This window comes from Callorhinchus milii, unplaced genomic scaffold, assembly GCF_018977255.1.
Source record: "Callorhinchus milii isolate IMCB2004 unplaced genomic scaffold, IMCB_Cmil_1.0 Scaffold24, whole genome shotgun sequence".
Lineage (NCBI taxonomy): Eukaryota > Metazoa > Chordata > Chondrichthyes > Chimaeriformes > Callorhinchidae > Callorhinchus > Callorhinchus milii.
In genome coordinates this window covers 6622085-6635952 of record NW_024704765.1, presented here as the reverse complement: position 1 = coordinate 6635952, position 13868 = coordinate 6622085, and the positions used below count along the sequence as shown (strand labels likewise).

Here is a 13868-nt window from a genome sequence, read left to right as displayed (position 1 = left end):
CGCACTGTTCTTCCAAAGGTCTCAGTTAACGGTGTCCTGGACCCTGTCCCCTAAGGAAACTGACCTCCCAATCCCCTTCCTCATCTTGAAATCCCTCTCTGATCTCCACCAGCCACTCTGGAACTATCTTCCCGAATCGCTCTACCCCAAAATCTCCTCACTCGCCCCACACTCACTCACACACTCCTATAAAACTTTGCAAAGTCCTTAGCCAATCTCTAAACGGGCACTGCTGTTGTTATTAGTAAAGAGGAAATTTGCTGTTTGCCATTAAGTCATTTAACATTAAAATCATTCAGCTGTGCAATTTTAGACTCCCAGCTGTACTCCGAGCTGACTCTCCAGCTCTTTATTTCCATGTTATTGCCGGAGAAAGGCTGGGGCCCATTGTGCGTTCTCTATGGCACCATTTTTTACAATTCCACCTGGAGTTGGGCTTTTTTTTTGTTGTTGTTGTTGTGTTGTTTAAAATTTCAAACAGCAAAAAATCGTGAGAAAATGCTTACGAAGCCATCTGAATTTGGGAGCCGGACTTTTTAAAAAAGCTTTTTTTGTACGATCTTAACATTTTTAAGACAAAATAGTCTTGCAGCCCGCAGACTAGGTGTTATTTTAGGGCCCGGGACTTATACGAGATTGTAAGTAGGGAATGGAGACAGTCGGCTTTGTTTATATTTATTGTAGTTCACATTTTCCACAGTTAACAGAGAAAGTAATAAACTAGGCTACTGTTGGTGTAACACAGTGGAGGCTGATTTAACAATCTTGTTATTTGTTTTTAGATCTTTAAAAGAGACGAATATTTGCAAGTCACAAACAGTTAGTTATTCCACTGAAATTTGTTGAAGTTCTTTTTTGCAAAACTCTCTCAAAACACCTCTTTAAAACAAAATGTCCAGTTGATCTATTTCCCTAAAAATGTCTCTCTTCCCCCCACCCCCCACCCCCACAAAAATAAAAGCTATAGCATTTAATGAGCCTTTGTTGAAATATAGGGTGAAATTGATGTGTTCATTTTATGCAATTAATATCCTTCTGTATTTTAAAAATTATGAATTACGCAGATTGTATCACAGTAATTGCAAATTGTCTCTCTTCCTACTCAAAACTAAAACCATCCCTCGAGCATATGCCAAAAAATATATAATAAACACTTCATTGAATATATGCTTTTTTATTTTCACAAGAGCTACTTTCTTACGTGGCATTAAATACCTTCATCAAGGTAATCCCAGTGATTGAATCATAACCTGCTCAACTTCCCTCCTGGAAATGTCACAGTGAAGGTTGGAAATGTCACAGTGAAGTCTTACTATAATGACTTTAACACCAAAGGACTTAATTTTACAGTGTTTCTAAATTATCCCATTTACTTAAGAAATTCCACATGTGTGGGGGGGTGGGGTGTGTCTCCTTCTGATAACTGGATGCCCACCTTCCCAGTTATTCCAATTCGAGTCACCCCACAACATATAGTTCAGCGTAAAAGTCTAGTGAGTCAGTCTTGTGCAAGTCTGGATTTCTTAATCAAGAAATCTGTTAAGAAACACTGCAAAATCGGGCTGTGTGGATTACCCCCTTGTCTTGAAACGGACCGAAAGATCAGATTGGGTGAGGGCCGGGGGCGGTGGGGGAGAAAGAACGAGACATAAAAAGAGCGATCACTGGTACAGTGAGTGGAGGAGCCAAGGGCAAATCTTATTGCTTTGTCTGCACATGACTAGTGTAAAGGATTAACAATTTCCGATTTCTGTAAGAAGGATTTTGGGATCAAACGACGGTTCTCTGTATTTAACGTTGTTCTCTTCGTAACCCGGGTAACGAGCTGTTATACACCGACCAGCATACCCATAAAATCTGACCCACTCTGGATAGATATTGGCGCTCCAGCACTATTGTCCACAAATATGGAGGTGTACTGTCCAACCTGGGGAACACAGAGAACAGCGTTAAACAATGCGAAGTTATCCTGGATGCAAGTCGTATTTTCGGATGTTTTCTGGGGAGGAAAAAGATCTGATCGTTCATAGTTTTGTAGCTAATTGTGAGACGCTAAATCGGCTGCTGTGTTTGTGGCGGTGCGGGGGGGGTGTTTGAGTGTTGTCAGGTGATAATACGCAGCAGGTTTGAGCATGCAGAGCAGAAGCAGTGGTTGCATGTTTGCTCCCTCCCTCGCCTCCTCCAAGGCACGTGCAAAGACCCTCCTCTTCGACCGCACCGTCGGCCACCCTCCTGCCCCCTACCCTCCCCGCCCTCCACCCCCTCCTGATCCCAACCCCCCAGCTCGGGTCCAAATCCCTGACTGTCCAGTCCTCCTGACGTGAAAGGCTCTGTACAAATGTAGTTTGTTGTTGTATGCTTGAAAGTCAAGAAGGAGAATCTTATAATCAATCAGCTGAGGAACCAGGAGCCCGGGCGAGCGAGAGAGGACACACACTGCAGAGTTCTGGATAAGAGTCTCCCAACCTGTAACTGGAGCAGTCCATGTACGTAGACTGTGAATATTTTGCTGTTACTTTCCAGGCCAGCTATTACTTCGAGGGAGCTGAAACGAAATGACACAATAATAAAGGGTTACCCGAGTGCAAGTCAAAAGCCAACGGAAAAAGGTGTGAAATCAGCATGTTAAGGCTTGCGGCTGTTCTACCAAATTCAAAATGCGTTCCGAACTGAACTGATGTGTTACTGAACATGAATCCCTTCACGCCCTCGCACCAACTGTGTCCTACCCCAATCCTCTGTCCGCCCCTTTGCTCAGCTAACTCCCTCCCTCTAACCTCTGACTCACCTGTGAAGGGCACTATGTAAATGCAAGTTATTTATAATCTTAATAATAATAATCCTTGCATTTGATACAGCGCCTTATCACGTCTTCGAGACGTCTCAAAGCGCTTCTCAGAATATACTGTAAAGTGAATTGACTGTATATTTTTTGGGCGAAACGTGGCAGCCAATTGCACACAGCAGCGTCCCCACAAACAGCCGTGGATTGAGTGACCAAATTATTATTTTTTTAAGGTATTATTACCCCCTCCCGGATAGGCGATCCACAAATCAACTAACAACCGGGATCCTACTTGTAGCTAAGTGAATAGAGGCGTGTGGTGGAAGGAAACTTGCCCAATGTTTCGTCCTTCCCAGGAATAATAATAATTCTTCCATTTAACATAGCGCCTTCTCACATCAGGAGGACGTCTCAAAGCGCTTCACAGAATTTCCTCTAAAGTGTGCTTTGACTGTGACTGTGTGTTTTGCAGACTTTGAGTGCATAAAGTGAGGAGTTGCCGTCTGTGAGACGAGATATGAGATCAAAGGACCTCAGTATAAATGAACGTTTGTGCTTACGTGTATCGATGGCAGAGGGACTCGATACAAATGAGGACTCGGACATTATCCCGTGGGCGAAGTGGTCCTTTGCTCTTCATCTCACTGTGGTCTAAAACAGAATATGGTTTCAGAACCAATATTGTGAAGCATTAAATACAAGTAATAATGAGATTACGAGCTCAAGTGCTAACACTGGGCTTGAACTCACAATCAGGCGGCTCGGAGGCATGATTGCTGCCAACAGCTTGCCATTGTCACCCACAGTTTTATATGAATAAAATTGTCGTCTATATCAACCTGTCCGCTCCCTCTGCCACCCTTTGGCACTCCAGCTCACAGTCTCTTCATCTCGCTCCCTCCCTCGCCTCCTTCGAGGCAAGTCTCAAGACCCTCCTCTTCGACCGTGCCTTCGTTCACCCTTCTACCTCTACCCTCCTTGCACTGCACCCCTCCTGATCCCAACACTTCCCCCCACCAACCCCCAACCCCTCGCCAGCTCGGGACCGAATCCCTGACTGCCCAGCGCCCTGTAAATATAATTTGTTGTTGTCGTTGTCTTCTACAAAACTGCCCCCTGCACCAGCAGCGAGAGATCCATCATCAGAGCTTCAAATGGCCACTTACCGATGTGCACGTTGGCAGACAATTGGTAAATACCAGTTACTGGCGCCATAAAACGACCAGTTGAAAGATTCATGCCCGATCCTCTCAGGAATGCACCTTTTGCAAGTGGCTGCCAAAAAAAAAAACCAAGGTATAAAATTGAGGCGGCTGAATGAAACTGCTGTATTAAAGCCGTAACTCCTGCTGCTAAAAACAATCCTTGCATTTGATATAGGGCCTTATCAGGCCGTTGAGGCATCTAAAGCGCTTCGCAGAACATACTGTAAAGTAGTGACTGTGTATTTTGTGGGCGAAATGCAGCAGCCAATTGCGCTCAGCAATGAATGGCCCGCAAACAGTCATGGATTGAGTGACCAAATCGTTTTAAAAATAAGACGTGATAAGGCGCTGTATCAAATGCGAGGATATTATTATTATTATTATTATTATTATTATTATTATTATTATTATTATTATTATTATCATTTCTTACCGTCTGGAAGTTCTGAAGCTCTAAAAGCGTCCTTTTGTCCACGGTGACAATCCCCTTCAGTTTACAGTGAAAAGCCTCCTGCACCCGCTTATAGGGTCGGAACTCATCGAAGGCAAAAGGTGAGGATGGGCTCACACTTGCACTTACTTCTGTCAGCATTGCTGACCTCCGCTCAGTGGCTTCTGAGGAGAGTACAAAACTCATCAAAGTGAAGAGCAGAAAAACCCTGTGGAAAAAAAACCGCTGCGTCTCACAGAACCAATTGTTTGTCAATTGGCGAATCACTTTCCACAAGTGACAATCCCTTAAAAAAATAATAATAATAATAATAATGCTAACAATAATTTAGTCGCTCAATCCACGACTGTTTGTAGGACAATCACTGCTGTGCGCAATTGGTTGCTGCGTTTCGCCCACAAAATACACAGTCACTACACTTCACAGTAAGGGCTTTGAGACGTCTCAGTGATGTGATAAGGCACAATATCAAAAGCAAGGACTATTAATATTAATATTATTATTATTATTATAGAACCACTTGGGGGGAATTGGTTTCTGAGGGTCCAGGCTTTGGACTAACCTCTGATCATATCTTTGAATTCCCGCAGCAGGACGTCTTGAGTGACTTCAGCTCCTGGGGGCCCCGATGGACCTGGGGGCCCGGGAGGGCCTGGGGGGCCGCAAACTCTTGGCTGGGAAAGACACAGAGAGCAGTCAGGAAGTTGGCACCAACGACTCAAGCAACCACCCTTTCACATTGGCGTCAGGTGGACAACAACAAGAACAAATGCCATTTACACAGTGCCTTTCACATCAGAGGGGGGAGTGGGGGGGGCGGGGGGGGGAGTACGTCCCAAAGCACTGGATAGCAAGGATTTCGACCTGAGCTGGGGTTTGGTTGGGATCAATAGGGATTGGAGGGTGACCAAAGGCGCGGTCGAAGAAGAGACCGGCCTTGAAGGACAATTAACCTGCAGTACGAGTTTCAATCCTAAACCGACAGTCCCTGGTTAACTAGCCGTCCTGATATCAGATATACCAAATCATGTTGAGATCGCAGGTTCATTGCCCACCAACCCCCCCAAATGCTCTTGACTTGAATTTTACCCTCCATCAAGAAAGGAGTGAAGCAGAAGCAGGTTGAAACGCACCAATACTTTCTTGCGGTTGGATTTGCATTTCTTGCCGCCTTTCTTGACCCCATCGTCGGGTCTCTGTACGAACTTTATCCAGGAGGAATGAGGGTCCACTGGCCGGTGTTCCCGGGATTCAGGGAGCTGAGGAACAAACAGAAGTAAAGAGATTGCCAGGAATTTGATTATTTGGGGGGGAAACCAAGTATCCAGCTCTTTCAGAGAGCAGGAACAGAACGCTTTATGATTTAGCTGGATGCTTGTTCCTGTTACCTGCGAAGTAAAGTGGTCGCGTAATGTTATGCCGTGATTTCGTTATACTGAAAGGAAGACAAAAGTCAAAAGTGTTTGGTGTGCAATACAGCGAGCTTTATTTATTCACGATGCATCATCGCTTCTAGCTGGATTGTCGGAGGTGCCGTCCGTCAGATAAGAGGTTGCACAAAATCCAGTCTGCCTGTTCAGATGGCCGTTTAAGATCCCATGGTGCTATTTGAACAGAGAAGTGAGTTTCTCCCTCCTGGTTTCCTGGCTAACGATCCCCCAAGTAAAACTGGTCGTTCATTTCGTAGCTGTTTGTGGGTCGTTGCTCTGCGCAAAATTGGCTGCCCGCGAATATACAGTCACTCCGTTTCACAGTAAATCCTGTGAAGCGCTTTGAGACGTCCTTCTGACGTGATAAGGTGCTGTACCAAATGCAAGAGTGATTATGATGATGATATTGATGATGATATTAATGATGATGATGATGATGATGATGATCAGCAATCACTGTGGCATCAGATAGAAATGATGGTTCATTGCATCCATTTAGTCAGTTCTACCTGTCAAAGGCGTCAGCACCGGCACTGGGTGTACTTTGTGCCTTTGGTGGAAGGCATGTGCTCACACGTGCTTTCGCTTTGTGCAAGAACCGAGAAGAGTGAGTTGGCGAATCGCTCAGCAACGCAAGCGCTTAGATTTTAATGACAGAGTGAAACCCCGGCTGTATTAAGCACTGCGAGAGGCCGTCCGGCGTGGAGGGCGCTATGCAAATGCAAATCGTCGTTGTTGCGTCGTTCTCTTCAAAGGTTTTTTTTCCCCCAAAGCTTCCTCGACAGGCAGGAGCAGAAACAGCTCTCGGTCCGTGTCCTGAACAGACTTCTACAATTGCGCTGGTTTCCTCGAGCCTCACACAACATGGACGCCTAGAATACCAACTTGGCACAGAGATATCAGTGCTGGCGCTGATCCTCACTGCACAGCTCTGTGTCATTACAATCTNGGGGGGGGGCTTTCCTCACGGTGTCCTTGGGAAAGCAAAGCTCGTGGCACTGATCTACTATTGCAGCAGGACAATCGAGATCTCTGGCCTTCACAGATCCGAGGAGGGGAAGGGAGGGGACCAGTTGGGTCCGATAGAGATCGATTGCCAACACTATTATTGTAGCCTGCGACGACCGGGACGGTAGAAGGTGAACCAGATGGACTTTGGTCCTGTTTTTGTCTAACGATTCCTATGTTCCCGGGTCTGTTGCACCAGAGGTGCTCTCAGCCTCTTGGCAATGCGCCACACTCTGCAGCAGTTGTAACTGATGCGTCCCACCTTTCTCCCACTTCTCTCTCCCGGTGAACTGTGACTGAGCTGGAGCCTGTGCGGAAGGTTCAAGGCCTCCTCTCCCTTGCGGAGAAGCTCTCAGCATCGGCTGCTGCGGTTAGGGTCAGAACCTGAAAAACACAAACCCAGAGAAAACATGTGCACAAACAGGCAGTGTTTGTCCATAACAAGATAACAAAAATTCATTGCTGTCTGCACACGAGGCCCCCAAATTATATGTCAGTCATAGCTTTACGATCATTGCCGCGCAAAGAAAAAAAACTGGTTTGCGATTTACGATTGATTTAAACAAACTTCTACACAATAGTGCAGGTCGGTAGCGCCAGAGGACACGGCCTGCGGTTGAAGGCGGGTAAATTCAAGACAAACTTGCGGAAGCACCATTTCAGTGAGCGAGCAGTAAATGTACGGAACAGACTCCCTCGGGAGAAGGTGGAAGCAGAAAGCGTTGATTCTTTCATGAACAAATCAGATAGATTTCTTGTAGGAAATAATAGCGTGGGACAAGCGACTGCCAGGATGGATGAACCTTGCTCTTCTTCTGTCTAGAAATTCTTGTGTTCTAATGTTCAATTGTAAATTTTCAAACAGTCTGAAGGCTAAGAGCATGATATATTTTGGGACTCTCATTGCCCAATAGCTCTGGACTCACCATTCAGGTCTCTGTGGTCCCCTAACTTGGCTTCTCCACCCCTTGGAGGTTTCACCAGACTCTGTCAGCAGTTTCTATTCGGGTTGGGGTGGAGAGGGGAGAGGTTTGAGCTTTCCTCATTGTCTTCTGCTGCAGTTAAACACCAGCTTAGCCTCTCAAAGCAAATGACACAGTGTTGAGCATCAATGAAAACTCTGTGCCAACTTTGCTCACATTGTACTGCAATCCACAGAGACTAGTGTAACATATACATTTCTACAGTCTTACAAACACTGCTGCCCACATTAGTCATTGTGCTAACATTACATTACATTGCAATCCACGACATATTTGTTAAAAGGCATTGATCATGAGGGTTTCACCAAACCTTCTTCATAGGCTCTGAAGACTGCCGAGGCTTTGGGCAATCAGTGCAGGTAAAATTTCCTAAGGGCTGTTAGCAACGCTGTGTGCAAATTGAATACCTAGAAATACACAGTGACTACACTTTGTAGTAAACATCCCAAGACGTGCTTCGATGTGACAAGGTGCTACGTCAAATGCAAGGAGCATTGTTATTGTTTCAAAAGCTCAGCACAGTTCAAAGGCTATCGACATTCACCACAATTTTGTTCAATGGAGAATAGAGACATTCACAAAATCAGAAGAAGGGAGGGATCATTCAGAATCGAGCTAAACAGGTATCTGAGTAGGAAAAGCATTAAGGGATGTAGGGAAAGAGCTAGAAAGTGGGATTAATGGCAAAGGGAGACTTAGAAAAATGGGTGTCAGTGACACAGACACGATGAGCCAAATGTGCTGAAAACGTCTGTTTTTTAGCTCAGCGTTTTCCCATTAACTATTGCTTTAATGGCAAATGCACGAAGCTTAAACGTTCCTCCTGAAACTCCCTCCGGTCTCTCTTTTTTTAAAAACCCTTAAAATATGGGGAACGAGCGGGAGGTGGGTGGCTGATTGGGCAGCTCTTCCAAAGAGCCGGCACAGGCACGATGGGCCGAATGGCCTCCTTCTGTGCTGTAAGACTCCATGATTGTGCAGACAGAGATGGGAACCACATAGGATCTCTCCCAACTCCCCCCACACCCACCACTCCCAACCCACCCCCCCAAACTCCCCTCCTTTCCTTCCCAAACCCGTCAGATATGTTTAGACATTCGGTCTGTAGGCAGACGACACCTCACGGAAGCACGACATCGCTCCTCGAGAAGAGCGGAAAAAAAAACTCACATGGGATGTCTCACCCTGCAACAAGGATGCCTCCTGTTGGCTGGACACGGGATGGCCCTGGTGTCGGGAGTCAGGAATTCTGCGCCCTGTTCTCTCATCCTCCGGTTGGAGGAGGGGGAGGAGGTCTGAAGGGAAGAGCCCTTAAGATGGGAGAAAAGGATAAAGGTATAAATTGCGAAAACAACCAAAATGAAAATAATTTCCTCCCCTTCCCCCCCCCCTCCCCAAAACTGACCGTATAAAGGGGCCGACTTGATTTTCAGAACTGTTTATCGAGATAATAATAACAATAATAACAATAGTAATCCTCGCATTTGACACGGCGCCTTGTCACGTCTTCGAGATGTCTCCAAGCGCTTCGCTAGAATAGACTGTAAAAGTGGAGTGACTGTGTGTTGTGTTATCGTGGCAACAATGATCGTTGTCAGTTGATACGGCGCCTTTCGCGTCGGGAGAAAGTCTCAAAACAATTCACGGGACGTACTGGGAGTGTAGTGACTGTGTAGGCTAAAACGACAGCCGATTTCTGCCAAAACAGCCGTGTTAATTTTATACAGCGGGGAAAGCCTCGTGTCCGCAGTGTCTAATGGGAAGAACTGATGCGGTGAACTGTCGCACTTGAGGATGGCACTGCCTTCGCAAAGCAAGCTGTGACCAGGTAAAGGGTTAAAGACCTTTTCTGCTTCCACAACTGTTCGACGGTGATGTCAGAACAAGACTACAGCTTTGAAGCCACACTTTCAAAATCCGCCACGAGCGAAGGGTGTGAAAGACTCGCAAGCGGAGCAGAAGTGCCAAAATGACACACCGATGAATATCACGGCCTCTGACAGAGATCACAACGGAAAAAAACGACTGTTGTCTCAAAATGCAATCGGGTCAAGTTTGCGATATTTCTTGATGGTTATTTCTTAATTCTTAATTAGGAAATCTGTAATTTGACGATGCAGACTGGGGAACACAACTCCAACTCAATCTACAATCTACTTTCATTTCTTTTGTGTCCAGCTCCCGTGCATATAAATCAAGGATCCCAATTGCCTCTTGAATGATTACCCTTATCCGAGCATTTAATAACAGCACCTGTAACTTTAGCCTGTCCCGTACACTTCACAGCTAATTACTGTCAAGTGTAGTGACTGTAGGCAGATATGACAGCTAGTCTGCTCACAGATAGATGGTCAGTTATACCCTCTTTCTAACCTCACGAAATGCAAAACACAAACAAAGATTACAATGAACGTTACAGCAAATCATAGTGTGACGGCTTCTCGACATACTGCTGAAAAAGATAAAAGAATTCAAAAGGATAAAATAATTTGCCAACACCTTTCGCAGTGTCTTTACAACAACTGAATTGCTCTATAGGTAAAATCAAGAATACATTTGGTGCCGTAACCTGAGCAAAAACTGTGCCAGCTCAGAATCCTGTGAGGTTATGGGTTAATCAGAGCATTTTATGTTTGAATTATTTTATTGTCGGCTGACGCACTTACACAAAAAATATATAACAAATAGGCTTACTTGACAAATGGCTACGGCAGAATACAGCCGTCTACGGAAAATATAATAATCCTATTAGTGCACTGCAACGTGCCGCAAACAGCCAAACAGTTTTATTTGGGGGATTGTTAGCCGGGGCAGTGGGAGAGAGAAACTGCCTTCTCTTTTCGAGTTGTGCCACAGGATCTTTAACCTCCACCTGAACAGGCAGACGATGACCTCGGTTTAATATCTCATCCAAAGGACGGAACCTCTGACAATGCCGCGCCCCCCACCCCAAACCCCCTGCCGTGTACCGGAGTGTCGACTAGATGAGTTCAAGTCCCCAAGTGGGGGGGTTTGAACACACAGCCTTCCGACTCGGAGGCGAGAGAGTGCTAAACTGAGGCAGCCTGGCTATAGCAAAACATGGCTGCCTCCAGCTAAAGTATAACTCCCGGTTAAACGCGGCTAACTGTAACAGAACACGTGGAACACGGCTGCGGTTCACAAATACGGGATGCGATCGGCTGCCAATCGGACGTAATTTGCGGTATTGCTTAACCTCCGCTCCAGAAGCACGGCTGTGACAGATCGGAGTTCCCGTGGGTTGGCATGTCAGACGATGTTACATCTTCTTATTTGGCCAACACGGGCACTGCGGTAAGGAATGTGATCCGGAAATACCGCAAGCTACAGCCCACTATTCCCTATGAGCCGGTTTGCTGGCAAATTATTTTCTAAAAATCTATGTGCACCGTCAAAATAATAACCACGACAATAATACTATTCCTTGCATTTGATAATAGCGCCTTATCAGGTCGTTCAGACGTCTCAAGGCAAAGCGCTTCACAGAATATGCTGCAAAGTGGTTTAGCTGTGTATTTTGTGGGCAAACTAGCCACGGTTCGTTTGTTATTTCCCGTGAGCAGGTTTAGACATCAGGCTATTTAAGTGTTTTGATTTTTAAACATGGAAATAAATTCTGGGTTGCCAAGGAGTCTTTTTTTTCCAGTCTTAAGCATCAATTGCTTTGCACTGGGAGCGAGGAAGAGGCACAAAGAGAAAGAAAGAGAGAGGGCGACAGAATAATAATAATTCATTACCATATTCCTTGCAAATTATGTCTTTTACAATGTAAAGAGTACGTTTTAGCTTTGACGGACGGCGCTTTATTTCCCCGCCGCCCCCCCCCCCCCCCCCCCGCGAAGCGCTTTGAGACGTCTCGACGACGCGATGAGCGTCCGTATCAAATGCAAGGATCATTATTATTAGTAGTGTCAATTATCATTATCGGCGGCGTAAATGATCACCGAGTCCTTTCAGACGATGGGACTCTTGAGCATCAACCGTTTCGCGCTGAGAGGGAGGGAGAGGGAGAAAGGGAGAGAAAGAAGAGAGGAAGAGAGGTAGTAAGCGGAGAGCAAACCCCCAGTTAGCAAAACCCATTCCCCACTCACCTCCTCGCTGTTGGTGAGAGTTGTGTTAAAGGGCTCTGTGTACTGGTTGGGTTGATTCATCCTCTGAGCCTTGTTTCTCTTGGCAGACACAATTAGCTGATGGTAAAGGACTGCCATCACGATAGGCAGTGTCCAGCCTTTCATCGTTTGCTATTTGATGTATATTTCAAAGAAGAAGAAGAAAAAAAAAAGGAATTAAAAACCTCCCCAATCCTGGGGCAAAAGCGAATCCTTTCTGCTCCACAGACCTGAGCCACAAAAACGTCCTACACCCCAGAGGATAACTGGACCATGGATGCACTGAGCTGTGTGACAGTTACTTTGGAAATCGATTCCCAGGTTTTCTCAGAAGCCAAGACCAGGCATCTGACAGACTGAGCCAAATAGTTTGGCAAAGGAGCAAACCCTTTGGGTTGGGGTTTCTGTTGCTGTTGTTGATTGCAATCCAAAAAAAAGCTTCCAGATATCCACAGGCAGACGTCCCACTCACCCCCTCTTCCCTATAGACCCCCCACACACAGACCCACACACACCCCCACACACACACACCACACACACACACACCACAACTGGGCAAATGGTTTAGAGATGTCCCAACTTGAAGGATCATTCCCTCTTTCTCCTTCACTGAGATGCTTTCCTTCCCTCTTTCTTCCTTTCTTCCTTTCTCTCTTTCTTTTTCTTTTTCTTTCCTTCTTTCCTTCTTTCCTTCCTTCCTTCTTTCCTGGACCACAAGAAAAGTTTCTCCCACAGGTTCAAATAACTCTCCACAAAGTTTTCCTGCCCACAAATTTTTTTTTTTTTTTTAGGGGGTGGGAGGGAGGGAAGGGAAAAGGTCCCAAGTAACGTATCCAGAGGCTCCACAGCCTTTGCTGCAGTGGGAGCCCTTTAATCTTTTTGCATTTGATTTGACTGCAGTTTGCTCCCACACGTGGTGAGGGAGAGGAGGTTGGATTATATATATATATATATATATATATATATATAAAATGTGTGTGTGTGCAGAGAAAGGGAGAGTGTGGAGGTGGAGATTAACATAACACAGTGCTACCCATCCATCAACTTTCAATCAGCTTCTCTCTCTCGTGTCTTTTTTTTTTTTGCTTTTTCAGTGGAAACTCACCAGGTTGAAGTCATAATAATAATAATAATAATAATAACAATAATAATACTTGCATTTGATACAGCTCCTTATCGGGTCTCCCAGACGCCTCAATCAAAGTGCACCACGGAATATACTGTAAAGCAAAGTGAATTGACCATAATATTTTGTGGGCGAAACGCACGTATCATCCAACTTACGTACTTAAGTAGGTCAAAGAGGACAAAATGCCTTAAAACCCTTTACCGCCCCCCCCCCCACACACACACACACCCCTCCCCCACCAAAAAAAAGGCGTCAGTCTCAGGGGGAATCATCCATGAGTTGCCAGCTTTGATGGGGAGTGGGAGGGGGTAACTTTCCTTCAACAGTTTACCGCCTCCTTAACCGTTAGGAATCTGATCTGCTTCAGTGCCCAGTTTTAATATGATCGGTGGTGATGGGTAGAGAAGAGCCACTGCTTTGTGAAACACTATTGAGTCGTCAGGTTGTGACAATTTTATCTCTCCCCCTCTCTCTCTCTCTCTCTCTCTGTCTCACGCAGTCTTTCTCTCTCTCGCTCTCTCTCTTTCTCACCGCGTGGAGTTTCATGCATGGGTGTTGATGGGGGAGGGGTTAATTTCCCATCCTCTACTTCTTTCGCCCACAAAACACACAGTCGCTAGACTTCACAGCATATTCTGTTAACGCTTTGAGACGTCTCAGTGACGTGATGAAGTTGCTTTATCGAACGCAACGATAATTATTATTATTATTATTATTACCCTCCCTGACCACCAGCGAATGAGCAAG

General features: G+C 45.6%; 1 protein-coding gene across 3 annotated transcripts; it reads right to left on the bottom strand.

Moving 5' to 3' along the window:
* Positions 1–662: 662 nt before the first annotated feature.
* On the bottom strand, positions 663–12844 carry c1qtnf12 (C1q and TNF related 12). Of its 3 annotated transcripts, none has more exons than XM_007906932.2 (10): positions 12539–12844; positions 11975–12124; positions 9047–9172; positions 5575–5700; positions 5004–5115; positions 4424–4605; positions 3952–4060; positions 3346–3436; positions 2467–2545; positions 663–1927 (listed from the first exon to the last, which is right to left on the bottom strand). In XM_007906932.2, the coding sequence occupies exons 2-10, from the start codon at positions 12116–12118 to the stop codon at positions 1829–1831; spliced, it is 1068 nt and encodes a 355-aa protein (XP_007905123.2). In that variant the 5' UTR covers positions 12119–12124; positions 12539–12844; the 3' UTR covers positions 663–1828. The 3 variants fall into 3 exon arrangements, with proteins under 3 accessions (XP_007905123.2, XP_007905122.2, XP_007905125.1); XM_007906931.2 differs by having other exon boundaries at positions 12573–12844; XM_007906934.2 differs by lacking the exon at positions 9047–9172 and having other exon boundaries at positions 12573–12844.
* Positions 12845–13868: the final 1024 nt, after the last annotated feature.